The sequence below is a fragment of the Metopolophium dirhodum genome, chromosome 1, assembly GCF_019925205.1.
Source record: "Metopolophium dirhodum isolate CAU chromosome 1, ASM1992520v1, whole genome shotgun sequence".
NCBI lineage: Eukaryota > Metazoa > Arthropoda > Insecta > Hemiptera > Aphididae > Metopolophium > Metopolophium dirhodum.
Window position 1 is genome coordinate 94,238,750 of NC_083560.1, and position 18,524 is coordinate 94,257,273.

At 31.6% G+C, this 18,524-nt stretch overlaps 1 protein-coding gene across 1 annotated transcript; it reads left to right on the forward strand.

Moving 5' to 3' along the window:
• Positions 1–388: 388 nt before the first annotated feature.
• LOC132946493 (uncharacterized) lies at positions 389–2,653 on the forward strand. The gene has a single exon (XM_061016518.1). The coding sequence runs from the start codon at positions 389–391 to the stop codon at positions 2,651–2,653; it is 2,265 nt and encodes a 754-aa protein (XP_060872501.1).
• Positions 2,654–18,524: the final 15,871 nt, after the last annotated feature.

Consider the following 18,524-nt stretch of genomic DNA (forward strand, 5'->3'; position numbering starts at 1 on the left):
ATAAAAACCAGCAAAAAGACATCTTGGGAAAATTTCACAAACAGCATAAATGAAAAAACCGACACGAAAATATTATGGAATAAAATCCAATCTCTTAAAGGACTTAATAGAAATCGAAAAATCAATCTGATGAATATGAACACTGACGCACTAATTAACGAAGAATTAGTAGCAAACCAATTGGGGGAATATTTCTCTCAAAATAGCAGTAATACCAATTATACAACACAATTTCAAACCTACAAACATGAACGCGAAAAAGAAACTATTCCTAACCCTTTAGATCAAAAACAAATTGACCAAATCCAATTAAACCTACCAATCACTATGCAAGAAATTATATTCACTCTAACGAAATGCAAAAGCCATAGCCCCGGCCCCTGATAACATGCCGTACATTTTTATACAAAACTTCGGGCCAAACACCCTAAAATTAACATTAACGATATTCAACAGAATCTTCACTGAAGGCTTTTGGCCAAGTACATGGAAAAATGGTACGGTAATATCAATCCCAAAACCTGAAAAAGATAAGTTTAAGCCCGATGGATACAGACCAATAACGCTCCTAAACACCTTGTGTAAAATATTGGAAAAAGTCATTAACTATAGACTTACTTGGATACTAGAAAAACATAAATACTTATCCAAACATCAATTCGGCTTTAGAAAAAACAAAAGCACAATCGATAACTTAACTCAAATTAACCATGAAATAAACCAGACCTTTAAAAAAAAACAAATAATGGGGCTAGTCAACCTCGACATCTCAAAAGCATACGACTGTACATGGAGACACAACATCATAGTCAAACTAAACCAAATATTATGCCAAGGAAAGACACTCGATTTGATAACTGACTTCTTAAAAGAACGCACATTCAAGGTTAAAGCAAACAGTCATTTATCCAAAGAATTTACTCTAGAAAACGGAGTACCACAGGGTTCAGCAGTATCTGTTACTCTATTTCTCTTAGTCATAGACGATATAACCCAAAGCTGGTCGCTACCCACAAAATGCAACCTATTTGCCGACGATTTTAGCCATTCATGTCGCAGCAGCAATACAAGCTCAGTACGAAAACACCTCCAAACAACCACTGATAATTTAGTTGAATGGGCAAGAAACACAGGTTTTAACTTCGCACCAACAAAATCAAACCTCATAATATTCACTAAAAAGAGAAAAGTTGGTGAACTTTTAATTACACTCAATAACAAACAAATCCCCATTAAAAAATCAGTCAAAATACTAGGTATTTTCTTCGACTGCCGACATACATGGGCAACACATATACACTATCTTAAATCTTCAACCAGCCAATCATTAAATATTCTAAAAATACTTTCACACACATCCTGGGGAGGCGAATCCAGAACACTAATCAAAATCCACAAATCAATTATCCAATCGAAAATAATCTATGGTTCAAATATATACAAATCGGCATCACAATCTGTTCTTAAAAAAATAGACAGCAAAAACAACACCGGACTCAGGCTAGCAATAGGCGCATTCCGCAGCAGCCCAATTTATAGCATCTACAATACAGCCGGCGAACCCATACCCGAGATTAAAAGAAAAGACCTATCACTTAAATACATAACTAGATACTATAGATCAAACAATACTAACCCCCCACTTGAAGACAGCGAATCATATGATGAATTAGAAAAATACGGCATTGGTTGCAAGCAACTAATTGGAAGAGAACAACTGACCACACCTCCGTGGACTTCTCCATACGAGATAAATACTGACCTCAGTGCATACTTAAAAACACAAACGTCCCCAGAAATGTTCAAAAGATACTTCCAAAGTATAATAGAAAATTATAAAGAATACCAAGAAGTATACACCGACGCGTCCAAAACACAGGACCAAGTAGGAATCTCAATAATACTAAAAAGCAAAAACATATTAATGAAGTTACTTAACACATGCTCTATATACACGGCCGAGGCCATAGCGATACTTGAGGCGATAAAATTAGTTATAGACGATGAATATCCTAAGCATATAATACTCAGTGATTCCTTGAGAACAATCAACAGTATAAAAAACCAGTTCAAACCCGGAGACATCGCTGTTAAAATACTGAACAATCTAAATGAAGCCCTATCCAAAAATAAACAAATAATCCTCATGTGGGTCCCCGGGCACTCCGGCATCGAAGGAAACGAACTAGCCGATAAGCAGGCCAAGATCGCTGCAACAAACCCCAAAATAGCAAATATAGCAGGTCCAACTTACAACGACCTCAAAAGGCACATAAATCACATAACTAATACCAAATGGCTCAATACTTGGAAACAACAAAACACCAAACTCAACACTATTGAAAGATGCACCAACAGGTGGATTAACAATTCATTAAAAAGAAAAGAAGAATCGGTTCTAAACCGACTGAGAATTGGACACACACGACTTACCCACGGATACCTAATGGCAAAGGAAGAACCCCCCTCATGTGAAGTCTGTGGTGTCCAATTAACAGTGAAACACATCATAACCGAATGCCTAAAATTCCAACGCGATCGTCAAATCATCGGATTAGATTCATCACTGGACACCGCACTGGGACCCAACACCGAAGAAAACTTTAAGATAATAAAATTCCTGAAATTGACAGGCCTTTACAATTTAATATAATAATATTTAACCCGACTGTACACTATGTAACCACACTATTCTGTAATTTCAATGTTAATACCTAACTTATATATAAGAATACCTTAAAACTGTAAATAACTATTATATACTTCATATTTGTAGCTAATGACCATAGTTGTCGGGCATTATATTAGATCAATAAAAAAAAAAAAAAAAACAATGGTCGATTGATGCACCAACGAGGAGTTCGTTGTATAATGCCAGGTTGCAACGGATATACATGGCAAGAGTGTGAAAAATGTCAAGTTGCATTATGTGTAGGAAAAAGAAAAACTTGCTTCAAAAAGTATCATACTACTTAATAATATTGTGTGGTTCTATTATGTATATAATTTGACTAATTATAAGTATTTATAAATAATAAATTATAATAATATGACAAAATTTAAAAAAAATGTCAAGTTGGATTATGTGTTTCAGTTGTTTAATATCGTGTGATTTATTAATGTAAAATTAAAATGTGTGTAAATTTGACTAATTTAAGGTATATACTATAAATATGACAACATTTAAAAACAATTAAAATATTATATTAATTTATTCTATTTTTCATAGTTACAAATGCATAATGTTGCTCTATAGCAACAACCAACTTTTTCAACTTTTAAAATTATTTTTTACGTATTCTATAGCTTCAGAACTATCCCAAAACATTTTTTTAATTAAAAAAAAATCATGCATTGTAGGGTAAGGCTGTGGCTGGGGCCAATGGCTGTTATTGTTATAATTATTTATACTATTATTTTTTTAATTTGTAACAATTGCCCAAGATATAAGGCATACACATACTTTAATCAACCAAAAAAAAATGTTGCTCCTCAGATTAATTTAGAATTGTTTATTTTTAACCTTTATCGTAGTGATTTTTTTTTTAATTAGTCTTAAGAAAAATTAATTAATAAAATTTATTCAGTGAAATAAGTCTAAGCAAGTGATTATTTCCAACTTTCGTCAAAACGAATTGGTTTATTATGATAATATTGTTAAGGCGGGATCCCACGACTCGTGTATTTGACGAATATTTGGTATTCGTGGATACTCGCCGAGTAGTGGGGATGGAGTAAGTACTTGTACGAATATTCGGTATTCGTTATTCGTTATTCGCCACCTTCCCGTCGATTGTCGGTAAAAGTGACACGAGTCAAAGAGAATTTAATTAGGTACTAAAATAGATATTCGTTGGTACATTCCCACGACACGACGAATATTAATAATTGCCATTCGGATGTTTTTTGTTATCACTTAGCAGTTATCAGTCATATATTCAATTTGTTAATTGTAATTTGTTACTTTGTTAACAGTTATGAAAATAATATTATACTAATTGCATTTCAACATTCAACTTCAATTATTAACGTTTTTTTATTTTATGAGGCGATTAAAATATAAATTATATTACAAGTTACTACCTATAATAACAAATTGTAGTATTATGGAATGGTCAAACGAAATGAGTCTAGAGTTTTTGAAGCTGTATGAACAAGAGCCATCAATTTGGAATCCAAAAATCCAGACCACAAAAACCGAAATTTGGTTAATGACGCATGGGTGAGGATAAACAACAAACTCAGTTTTTCATCCATTATTCAAGAGCTTAATGTTATCAAAATTATATTGTTTATCATAGATCTTTTGTCGAAAGTGGTCACTCCATGGCGATCGCGAATAATTGAGATTATGACGAATATGAAACACATCGTGGGATTGGTCTACTTGGCTATTCGTATAACTTGCCGATTATTCGAGTATTCGTGGATTTTTGTCAAATATACGAGTCGCGGGATCCCGCCTTTATGTTTATACACCTATTTATTATACGGGGTAAGTAAGTATTGTAATACTACACTGTTATTGCTATCGGCTTAAATTATTGTTTAACCTTGTTCTTTCGTACGGACTAGTAAACCTAATATTGTATAATGTATTCTAATTAAATTGATACGCGCAATAGTTAAGAACATTGTTTATAGATTGTGCATGTCTTACGGATTTTTACCCACTTTTACATACTGCAGATCAAAAAAAATTTTTAATTTTAATTAATTTAATTAAAAAATAATGTTGTACAACTTTAAACTATATTTGACGAAATCGTATTCATATAATATGTACCTATATAGTGTATACATGATAAAAAATTGTATCAGATTTAATTTGTATTATTTTGTATATTATATAATATTGTATTTGACGCGGGCTGATGTTTTGCGGTAGTCCGGTCCAGATGTGATGGTTGGTGTGGGACACTCACAGTTAATAGAAAAGAAATTAATAACACGACCGGTGTGTGGTGTGGTAGTGTCCACGTGGGGACGTTTATTTAACACCAATAAACAATTCGGATCGGCGTGGCTTGCGCCGTGATTAATAAAATATTTATGCCTTACGAAAAGAACAACAGCAAGAAAAAAAATGAACAAATAAACGAGGCAGGTATGGCGTGGCGAAAGCCGTGGTGAATATACAATAAAAAAAAACTGTGGTTCGTGGTCTAGCTGGGCGTTACCGGTGACTTGAGAGTCGGGCGGTTGATGAGCGAGACCAGGGGCTGATAACTGTATTGTAGCTATCAGACATTGAACGTTCATTCACCAGGCACGACGAGCGCTCTAGTCACCGACACCGCCACCCACCCAACATCACATCATAACAGCTGCGTACCGCCGATACCGATTACCGAATTAAGGTCTGCACCGTAGACCTATAAACTAATGGACAGCGCATAGATAGAGAGGTCATGGGTACAATATAGAGTAAAAGAGAAAAGATAACGTGGGGGAAATACAGTATTAGTTTCCATAGACGTATGATTACCCCCTTTATGTTCTTTCTTTCTTTTATATGATTCCCGTGCATTGATGGCAGGGCGGAGTGGAATGCGCTGTGCCGCTGTCCATTAGTTTATAGGTATATGCTATTAACTAATGGACAGCGCTGAGAGAGAGAGAGATCAGGGGTACAATATAAAGTAAAAGAGAAAAGAGAACGTGGGGGAATTACAGTATTAGTTTCATACCTCTACAACAATGTATACGTTAATTTTATGACGGTGCATTGTAGTATTAATGGCGGGCCAATTGTTAACATTTTTTAAGTTAGTGGTGGCGTTGCACTCCCTGCCGCCACCACCACCACCACCACCACCAAATGACGCCACTGGGTATATGGTTGCTAATATCTGGTCTTTAAATCTTAAAATATTTTCGAATGAGAGTCGCACCAAAGTCAAAAGATTGTTATTTGCGAAAACCAGGACTATATGCAGAGAAAAACAATACAAAAATGTTAGGATCAATAATGCAGAAGTATTAGTCAGGAAAGATGATGGCTCAAAAAATTAAATCTGAATTAGATATTAATAAATTGTAAGTATAAATAATATTATTGTAATTCTTTTTGCTATTAAAATTGTTTATGAATGTAGATATTATAATAAATGAAATTGATTCGATAAATAATATCAACTTCATATTTATAGAAAATAATCATATTATTAAAAATTTATATGCCACAGCGCTTTTCATAAAAAACTATTTCTAATATTAAGTATAGTATTGATAATCTACCTAAGACTAAGTATAAAATTGATTTTGTCCATTTCAATAGGTATGTTTATAAATACAGATTTAAGAGAATTTAAATAATTTAATAATAATAATTAAATAACTTAATATATAATTTAATCTCTGCTATTAGTATTCCAAGGTACTTTCTTTTGTGGGGAGTCTGTATGCTGAATTAATAATAACATTACAATCAACTTTTTTGGCAATAGTTTGAGTTAGGTCCGAGCAATTTTTTGGTATGCCTTTTATTTTGATACTATGACGAAGGTTATATTATTCCAATTCATCATATTTAATCTTTAATCAATCAATTTCATTATTAACTTTTATATTTTCCAATGTAATTATAGTTATAAATAATAACAAACTCAAAAGAATAATAAAAGTAAATAAATTAATAGCTTAATAAAAATTAGTTTATACTAAATAGGTAATTTATTGATCCGCGGTTATAAAATAAGACAAATTATGTCGCGCATTTTGATAAAAATATTCAGAATGATGAAGCGTCCCGTGCGTTCTCCTTAAAAATAATATTAGGGGTACGGTAAAATATTTCTGAACAATTATATCCCCGCCCCTCTGCGATCACCCCTCAGTCGAGCAAAAAGTTTCTTAAACTACATAAATATAATGCATATACGCAAGCTACATGTCAATATCTATACAGTGTCTAAACGGTAATCGAGAACACTCAATATCTTTGCGTAGAGACCGGCTATTTGAATTCTGTTTTTTTGGCAGTTGTTATGACATAAAAATACACATTTTTATGGTCACTGGGGACCACCAGACATTCCTTCCCGTTAACGGACGGGCTTTTCTCAGTGGGATCGCGCGGTTCGCCGCTGTGGTAATAGCCCGGTTTATGCCCTATGGCCATAGACTCGATACATCCATCCTGGATACCGCCGATCTCGCCTAGTAGCGTGGTACTAAACAGGTCCCAGTTAGCCGTCTTCAGTTGGTATCGCTTCTCAACAGACACGGGTTTCGCAATTAGTGCGACAGTCAAGGTGAAACCTATTAGCCGGTGGTCGCTGTCTGTCAAGTCGCTGACGGACCAGTCTCTAATCGTGGGACCTATGTTTCCTGTGGACAGAGTGACGTCGATGTTTGACGTACGATTGTCCCGTCGACAAAACGTATTTAGTTGCTCGGCCGTATTGTGGATTTTAAGATCATGTTTGTCAATGAGTTGCTCAACGAGCCTGCCACGGCAATTTCGGGACGTCGAATGCCATCTGGGCGAGTGGCCATTTGTGTCTGCGGCGATTATGGCCCTAGTCTCTGTGGCCAGGATCTGGTCCATGGTTTCGAGGTGAGTTACTGTAGGCACGTTGTACTTGAAGTACGACGATACCAGCACTACGTGATCGCGAGGCCTGTTGCTGTAAGTTACCTTAACCGCTGCTGAGTGGCTAGAGGAAAATTTTCCTAGATTTATGCACTGGAAGCGATCAGTTAAGACGATGATCGCGGAGCTTGACTTCTTGCTTGTGTAATTTTTACAGCCTTCGAACCCGTATACTATTCTACAGGTCACTAGTGGTTCTTGGATCAAGACAAAGTCTGTCTTCAGATCCTTGCACGCCGCTCTTAATTGATGGCTGGCCGTGCGATCACGGTTCAAGTTGTGCTGAATTAACCTTATTTCGCATTTGAATTTTTTTTTACTTATGTCAACTTTTTATTTTAAATGGCAACCCCCTGCTTTAACCACTAATTATTTTTCGCCTATTTTTTTAATGAATTTTGGTAGTTGAATCAACTTTCTAAGTCCAGAATTGACCAAGTTACAGCTTGGTGCTGCATCGGAACATAAAAGTAATACTTTTTCATCATTCCCACCATGAGGCCACAATATTCTCAGGCTGTCATTTACGAAGCGAGATTTTCGTAGAGTGCTTTCATCAGGAATGTGTTTTAGATTCTGAGCGAAGCGATGAATGTATTGATTTTACAATAATGTGTTTTTTTTTTTATTTTTGTGTCTGTCATCACCTTTTAGAACAGTAAAAGTGCTTGGATTTTCTTCAACAGTAACTTTTCTGATAGGAAAGTGAATCTAGTTGGTACTTTGGGGGGTCAAAAGTAAAAATTTCCCAGTAGATCGCGGCTGCTCTTGCCGGACATTTTGCTGAAGCAGCGTTGTGTTTTGTGCTTTTACAATTAGGGCATTTCATTACTTGGGACGTACAGGTCCTGGAGTCATGTCCTTCAGAGCAGTGTAAACATTTCGGCTGTTCCTGCCTACATTTAAGGGCCGTATGGCCAAATCCTTGGCATTTATAGCACTGGGTGACCGAGTCGAAGATTTTCATTTTACACTTAGTCATACCTAAGAAGGCCACCTTACCTTCCATCTTTGGTACCGACTCAGGGGCAACCTCTATTACCCAGTGTACAGCGTGGCCTGTACATTCCCTCGCCTGGTTATTCCAAGGATCGTGTCCTGTTATCGTGTTTGCAATATATGTTATACGCCATCCGTTACTAATTAGATACTACATACTAGATATGTATATTTCATAACAATATCTAAATATTATATTCATACATTAATGATTCAAGTGAAGTTGTAGGACCTATTGAAATGCGGTTTCAATATCGCATTGCCCTCTCATTATATTCCCATAGGTTTTCTAAAGGATATATGACTTTGATTTATTTAGCCGAATTTCTATGTGCTATTGTTTATCTAGTCTTTATGCTGTCTAATGTAGCTAAAGGCGAAACGATCACAATAACATATCATGTGTATTATTGGGTTCGTTACATAATTATTTGTTAATATTATTTTAACAATATTTTACAATAAACTATAAAAATATTATAATTATTTGTAGATGCCTAATACACCAAATGCATGGGAAATAATAGCAAATGACTATAATGAGTTATGGAATCTTCCACAATGTGTAGGTGCCATTGACGGTAAACACATCGTAATGCTTACCTTTTAATAGTGGCACAGAATACTTCAATTACAAGGAGACATTTAGTGTTGTTCTACTTGCAGCAGTGGACGCACATTATTGTTTTATTTTTGCAAGTGTTGGGTGTCTAGGTAGGATAACAGATGGAGGCGTATTTTTATAATTCTATCTTGCAAAAAAAAATTTACAATGAATCTTTAAACCTACATCGCCCAAAGCACTTCCAGGACAACAAGAAAAATCTCCATATGTTTTTGTATGCGATGATGCTTTTCCATTGAAGGACAATTTAATGAAACCTTTTCCCGGGACTCATTTACGAGGTTCGCCATAGCGATCTTTTAATTATCGTTTATCAAGGGCACGACGTGTCGTTGAAAACACTTTTGGCATAATGGCTTCGGTTTTTCGAGTCTTAAGAAAACTGTCATTACTACAACCAGAAAAAATAAATACTATTATCTTAGCTTGCGTCTATTTGCATAATTTTTTAAGACGGAGTGAGTCGTCAAAAAATTTATATTGTCCACCAGATATTTTTGACACCGAAGACATAGAAAATCGAACATTAAAAAAAGGAACATGGAGAAGTGATTCGTCGGAAACCACGTCATTTTTACCATTAAAGAAATGTGGACGAAAATCAGCAGCAGCTGTACACGAAACTCGTGAACGATTTGCTCATTATTTTGTAACTACAGGGCGTGTACATTGGCAAGATGAATTTGAATAAATTGTATTTAGTTACCTACTTCTATTTTTATTTACAGTAGTATTGTCCATTAACTATTTTACTATTAAGTATTAATTAATTAAAACTATCAATTCATTGTTTTTTAAATACTTATTCAATTAAAGTTGTTATTACCTTGCTTCATAAGTGTCTCTAGTATTTTTAGGTTTGTTTCTGTCCGACAAAAAACTTAATGGCCTGTACAAATACCACGCAATTGTATAACTATCCTCAGTTCCAGCCCCAGATTTTTAGATTCTGAGCGAAGCGATGAATGTATTGATTTTACAATGATGTGTGTTTTTTTTTTAATTTTTTTTATTTTTGTGTCTGTCATCACCTTTTAGGACAGTAAAAGTGCTTGGATTTTCTTTAATAGTAACTTTTCTGATAGGAAAGTGAATCTAGTTGGTACTTTGGGGAGTCAAAATTTCCCAGTAGTTTTCACAAGCGACGTGAAAAACAAAAGAAAAATTAAGGAAAAACGGGAATTTTTAAGCATTATCTGTTTTCGAGAAAATCGATTTTGGTTTTTGGTGTAACTCTAAAACAAATGACCGTAGGGACATGAAATTTTGACTGAATATTTATATTAGCATTTTCTATACACCATAAAATTTACAAAATATTTCGACTCTTTTTGAGCTGTTTACGGCCATTGTCAGTTTTCAATTTTTTTAGTTTTTTTTTCTATAAATATCAATAAAATTTTATCTGTTGAGTAAAAAAGCTTGAAAATTTAATAGAAGGCTCCTAGGTTATTGTTTCAAAGGCAAATGAAAAAAATTAAAAATCCTTAGTCACAGTTTTTATTTATAAGCATTTTAAGTTCAAATTTTGACAAAATACGGAAAAATTACGAAAAATAGCAAATTATTTTGAGTTGAGAATTCATAAAAATTTTTCTTTTTAAATCTAAGATTTGAAAATGTAATATAAGATTACTCATAAGTTTGTCTACCTTTATCAAAAAAAAAAAATGTCTAGAAGAAACTTAAATTAAATTTTTATGAGCGTCTGAAATTTATATTTTTACAACATTTGATATTTACTGGATTTCTCATGTAACAATTTTCTTATTTTATTGTAATTAAAAAACGAATGACTGTAGATACTTGAAAATTTCACTGAATGTTTATATTAGCATCTTCTATACACCATAAAATGTTGAAAATATTTTGACTCTTTTTAAACTGTTTACGGACATTGTCAGTTTTCAATTTTTTAGTTCTTTTTTCTATAAATATCAATACATTTTTATTTGTTGGGTAAAAAAGCGTGAAAATTTAATATAAGGCTCCTGATATATCGTTCTAATAGCAGTTGAAAAATATTAAAAATACATAGCCACAATTTTTTTTAATAAGCATTTAAAGTTCAAATTTTGACAACATTTATCAAATTTATAATGTATTAATTATTTTGTGGTTAAAAATGTATAAAATGTTTAACTTTTATGGCTAAGGATTGAAAATTTAAAACAAGGCTCCACGTAAATAGGTTATATATAAATTACTTTATTCACAATAATATCATCAAATATACTTGGTAAAATCATAGGCTGACTGACCGTTTTCGCTCAGAATCGTTTTTCTTATACAATGATATTATATCATTGAATTCAAATTTAACACCATCCACTTATCCACCTTTTTTTATTATTATTACCATATGCGTATAGCAAACTCATATTCATTGTTACATTGGGACATTTTTGTGTTAGCAGTTGTGACAAACAGTCACTACATATAACTCTATGTCCACAAGGAACAAGTGCATGCGACCTTGGGGCCACTCTGCACACCACACAAATATTGTCTTCATCTTGTCCTTGTGGGTAAAGTTCTAAGATATTGTTTGGTACTTGCACAAATGGTATTTCTATGTCATCATCGCTATAATTCAGAATGTTTTGCCAAATACCCATTTCTGCATCCTCTAAAATAAAAATTCTGCGTCGTCTTGATCTAGAAATTATACAGTATGATATTATAGAACATTGCATTTTAATTCGTGAACCGTTAAGGTAGGTATGTATCTAATAATTAGTTTCATATGATGATTATTTATTATTATTTATTATAATAATAAAAGACCTACCTATGTGATAATCAGATAAAATTATAAACAATATACATTCCATAGGTATTACCTTCTACAATGTTTACATCTGGTTCAATGTTACCATCTTCTGCAACAGCAAGAGGTGGATCTACTATTCCATCTATAGCATCAGGAATCTTGACTATTGCTTGGAGATCAACCTCAGCAGCAATAATATCTTCTACGAGGAGGACATTGACTTCAGCAGCTTCTAATGGAACAGTTAAAGGAATATCCCCTAGTTCCTGCTCTTCATCAGAACCTAGTATTATTATAATAATTTATTAATTTATTCATATTATTTTAAATTTACCTATATTAAAAAAAGAAACTTATATTTTTTAAAACTTGAATTAATAAGTTTATACTAAATGTTGTTTATCTTTTAATTTAGTTCAATTGATAGACAATTTTTAATTAACTTAATTGAAATTTTAATTTAATTTAATAACTGTGTTACTAGTATTAACTTGCCCAGCCTTGTAAATATATATTATTATCTAAAAGTGGTTTAACATTAATAAAACTAATACTATTTATTATTAAATCATAATTATTTTAATTAATTATTACAAAAAATAATTTATTACCACATAGGCACAACTCTATTATTTAGTAGCGTGCAAATTAAATATCTAAGTATGGTTTTGTAGTGATATTGTTATGTATAAATGCTATTCGATATAAATGTGCGCTGTTTTTAATTCTCAATAAGTGTAAAGTTAGATTTGATCTAGTACAATGCCTAGATTTCCTAATTTGCTCGTAACAGATACATATCTATTAGCAGGGCTGGATTTAGGCTTTGAGGGTCTCAATGAATATTGTAAATTAAAAATAAGCAACATGGTATCATTAATTATATTTTGCATATTACAAAACAAAATGATTAGTAACGTAATATACACTGATATGTTACCGGTACCCATAACTACATGAATAATTTTTTGGGGGACTTAAAACCTATCCACCTCACCTTTCTAAACCTTTATATTTTAATTTGTTTTTTTATAGGTACATACTTTGAGCTTCATTTTCCCAATTCAATTCTCGTTCAAAATAATGGTCTGTGGCATGAGAGTATTGGATGAGGAACTCTTGTACCGTGATTGCATCTGTTCCTAGAAGCGCAGTGGCATTTTTTATTCTCACTGAATTTAAAATATATTTAAATTTGATGGACCTTGTTGTTGGTAAGCCTCTAGCCAGTTGTCCAACGATGATGTGCTGCTTGGTGGTTATATTATTTAGATGTTCTAAATGACATAAACATTTTTATTAGTGATTTAACTTAAAAACAAACATACAGTACATTATAGTTAAATAAAAATTGATAAATAATAATAAAATGTATGTAAAACAATCAATAGATAATACTAAAATACTACAATTTCCAGGTTTTAACATATAGTTACATAATTTCTATTAATAACCTAGAAATGTCCATAGGTTTGGATGGAGTACCTGAAAAGTTTGCTTTAAGAACGAATGAAAACTTTCCACGTTATTATTAGTACGCCGTGGCTGGCGATATACAGAAAAACATTCAGGTCCCTTCCAAAAGCTATTTAAATTTAAAAATAAAACTGAGATTGATATATTCCTAACGTATAATTATTAAAATATTCGTACAATATTTCAATATTATGTTTTACTCGATAAAGTATAATTTATAAATGAATGGATAGTAAAATTGTTTAAAGTTAAAAATTTATATCATTCGAATCTAACTTATATGGAAATACTGTATGAAGTATAAACACTATATCCTATAATTTAGTTTTGGGCTGGAAAAAAATTGAGTACGCTAGCGTTGTATAAACAAATTAACTTTTTTTTAACTTAATAAAAAATTAACAAAAAGTGTGTATTAATTTTTAACTTAACTGAGTTAACCTATAGTTAAATTAACTTTTAACTTTTAACTTTTTGTTATTGGTGCATATTATCTTAACTTAACTGAGTTAAAAAAATCATTAACTTGCCCAGCCTTGCCCATAGATATAAATAAATATCGGCCCATTCTAATAACAGAATAATAATATGTAGTTAAGTTTGTGTTTTTCGTTTAATGCATATCAATTTTAGTATCGAGTTGTATCTTTTTAGGGAATCCTTCAAAATAATGAAGTATTACGAAAAATGATAAGGAGAAAACGAAATAAAGAAAATTCAGCTCCAGCGGCACCAGTAGATTTAAAAACTCTGCACTTACCCGAAATATATCAAACTTACTCGCCAGAATGATGGTATAAGCGAACAGTTTTTATTAGCTGATAGTGGACAGGAATCAGATAGGGTCCTAATATTTGGCCGACTTAGTGGACTAAAAATATTAAAAAATTCCCGAACCTGGTATGTGATGGTACTTTCAGAATTGCTCCATTATTATTTTCTCAAGTTTATGTTATTTTGGTGGAAGCATTAGGAAGTGTACACCCGATAATTTATGCACTACTTCCAAGCAAAATTTTAGTATTTATGAAAACTTATTGAATATGTTAAAAACGCTTGAACCAGATTTAAATCCAGACTCAATTGCTTGTGATTTCAAACTTGCTGCTTTTACAGCTATAAAAGATGCATTCCCCAATGTACAAATATTCGGATGTTACTTTCACTTATGCCAAAACTTTCGATCGAAATTAGGTGAGCTTCATTAACTATCCCGTTATAAAAATGAACCAGAATTTACCATACACGCGAAAAGTATAATCGCATTAGCTTTCGTTCCTAAATCAGATTTTGATGTTGCACTATATATTTTATCAGAAATTTTGCCTGAGGAACTTATAGATTTGTTAGGTTGGTTCGAAGATTTTTATATTGGCCGTAAAAATCATAGTCGTGAAGGTCGACGACCTGCTCGATTTTCTCCGGCAATGTTAAATTTATATGAACGTGTTTTGACAAATAAATACCGTACAAATAATCATGCTGAAGCTGCGAATAGGCGATTAAATCAGTTAACGACAAACAAACCTACAATTTGGGCTTTCATAGATTCATTACGTAAAATACAAGCAAGGACGGATACACAGTACGAACATTTAGTAACAGGTAATAGTCCTCGGAAGAAGTTAAAAAAATTAGAGACACGGACAAACGTGTTTTTAAACTAGTCAATAGATATGATAAAAATGATATTCCCACATTTATTAGGGGAATATCTAATAATATAGCTTTAAAATAAAATGTTGACCAAATTTTTATTTTTTTTTTAACCTTTTACATAAGCTGTTTTTTTTAATCTATATTATTTTATTTCTAAATAATTGATAATTGACTATAAGTAATATATTATCAATACTTTATTATACTATTTATACTAAAATAATTTTCATGGATTTATTTTGTTTTTATCGCAGAAACAGCGTCGCCGAAAATATCTATCGCCGAAAAGTAGCGCTGAAAAGTTCCATTCCCTATATTATGATATATAATATAATATGATAATATATTATAATATTACAAAAAGTGTGTCTATTAAATTTTATTTTATTTTTATCAAATTAATATAGGAGCATATATTATAACTATTAAATATATGACTGTAGACTCTACCTTTATATCTGTAATGAAATATGAAAACATCTTTTTACCATTTTATCTGGTTTTGTGAAATGGGGGTGTTTATTATTTATTAAAAAAATAGTATTTTTATTAAGTATATACATTAGGTCAAAATAAAAATGTAGATTATCATAGATTCTCGTATTTTACTGCGACTTTTATTTTATGTATAGAATATTTTTATCTATACATATTGTAATGTCCTTATAAGCTAGAGAAATATTTTCAAATTAATAAATCTAATTAAACCAAATCAAGAGCATTTAATTTTAGGTAGGAGGTACTCGTAAATCATAAATCGTAATAAATTTGTTTTTTTTAGGCTATGGATAAGCGAAATAATAATATGAAAGACTCGTTAACCAAATGGTTATCATCAGTAAGCCCTTCATGCCTACCAAAAACTAACATCAGTAACATTATAAACACAAATTTCCCAACACCCACAACTACCACCATCAACATTAAGGTCACAACTACAACCGAAATCTCTAATGTCACAAGTGCTAGTACTGCTAGTGATATTAAAACGATAATTTCAAGTAAACCTACCTTAAAAAATAATTCTGAATCTGAAACATACTAAAACAGTGTCATTAAAAGGAGTCGAAGAGCAGTATTTTTTGGGCGCAGGGCAAGTTGAACAGAGAGGTGCTAAGGGAATTTTGGACGCTATTGAAACAGCTTTTATACAAAACGTAGGTCATGATGTTACTGAATATATTTTTAAAAATATATCATCGATTGTTACTGATGGTGCTGCAGTGAATATTATTGATAGTAAAGGAGTTTTGTGGACATTGATTGAAAATAAATGGAGAAATAATTCAAATAAAAGTAATGTACCATTAACTAAAATTTGGTGTGCTGTTCATCGGTCAAATCTTGCATGGAAAGATGTAAGTTCTACCGTAGTTGAAGTATCTCTTATCGTAAGTAAGGAATTTCTGCTTTTTTCCACAACTTAGCACTTTGAACTAGAGAACTACAACAACTGTGCAACAACTGTCTAAGGAAAATAATTTATAGCTAATAAGGATACCAACATTTTTTCAAGTGCGATGGACAGAATTTTCTTTTAATCTAGTTAACGCAATTTTAATTTCATGGAAAGCTCTGGTTATATATATGCAAAATTCTAAAGAGAAAGAGTCCAACGGATTTTTATTATTATTAACTAATAAGGACACTATTTTTTTATTAGCATTTTTGGTAGATGTATTGGCCATTTTTAGTCGTTATCAACAAACTATTCAAAGTAATAAAATAATGGTTTGGGATCTTGTTAAACATACTGAGTCAGTTGTAAATAAAATTAAATCATTGAGTTCAATTAACTTAGTTGGTGGTTGGGTGGATGTACTCGAAGATGGACTTAAAGGTACTGATGGAAAAGCTCTAAGAAATATACAATTAATTGATTTTCAAGAAAAACGAAAACATAGGCATAATTTGTATGTAGGTAACTGAAAATAGATCTGTAAGTGCTATATGCCATGAAATAGTAGAAACTTTGACTAATCTTTTGCAAGACCGCATAGATATTGATGAATATTTTGTTGGTACTATTATACCTATTGCTAACCTTGATTGCAATGCTAACATCAGGAATGTATTTGACGTTTTGAGTAAGGATTTAGATTTAGCTGATCTAAATATGGAGTATACAGATTTAATCGAACATAATAGATTAGAAGAGGTACGACAAATGCCATTGCCTAAATTAGTGCAATATTTATCTGCGTCCAACGAGTTTAAAAATATTAATATTTTACTTGCTCGTGTTATAGCTGCAAAACCTCACAGCGCTGACGTTGAACGATTAATAAGTAAAAGCAATATTCTTAAATCAATAAATCGTCAAAGTTTGCATGTTGAAACAGAAAATGAATATCTTTTTATTCATTTCAACATGCCTGCTCTTCAAAATTGGGACCCAAAACCAGCTATACAAATATGGTTAAACCAAAATGAACGTCACATTAAAGAAACACCTAAAGCCAAAGAACAGAAATGGTTTAATGGTATATTTATGGAAGCAACAAAAAGAAAATCTGAAGACCAAGCTGAATAAAAAATTAAAAAATAAATATAATATTGTTCTAATATTGTATTATGCGTTATGTATATAAATAGTATAAAAAAAGTAAAGAGGACATTAATTAAAATAAAATATTTTAAACATGAATGTTTATTTTATTTCTTTGTAATAGGTTAAATTTTAAATTATTCCACGTTAAAGCTAAAAATGTTATCATTTTTAACTATAGTTTGATATTTTATTTCGAGATTATTAAGGTTCTATTTTTATAGGCTTATTTAAAAAAAAACGAGTAGTTGATAAAAATGGAGTTTAGGAAAAAAAAGCAAGTGCATAAAAAGCAAAGGAAAAAAAAGCAAGTAAAAATAGCAAGTGAAAAAAAAAGCGAAAACTAATTATTATCATTAGTTTATTTTTTAGGTAGGTATTTATTATTTATTATTATAGGTATATATCATTACAAGGTTTGTTAAAAAAATCGAATCAAAATAATTTTATTAATTAATTAAATATATTAAATATATTATGTATATAAATATATTATAATAAGTCATAAGTATATTACATTTTACTATTAAAATTGACAAATAATTATTACATATAGTTTGTTAAAAAAAATCGAATCAAACAAATGTATTTATTTAAAACGTATATGATAAGCTACAGCGTTTAAGAAGTGTTCGATATAATTATCATCATTATTATTCTTGTATTTTGTACACAGTAAAAATAACTTTTCTTGCATATTTTCATACATTTTTTTTTTTTTTGGTCGTAAATTACCCATATCAAATTGAGCTATTTTGGTGCTATCTGAATCTATCTCTAATCTAATTTTTTTAATCAGGGTCCAAATAGAGGGATGATTATAGCTAACGAGTTTAGAAAATCGATG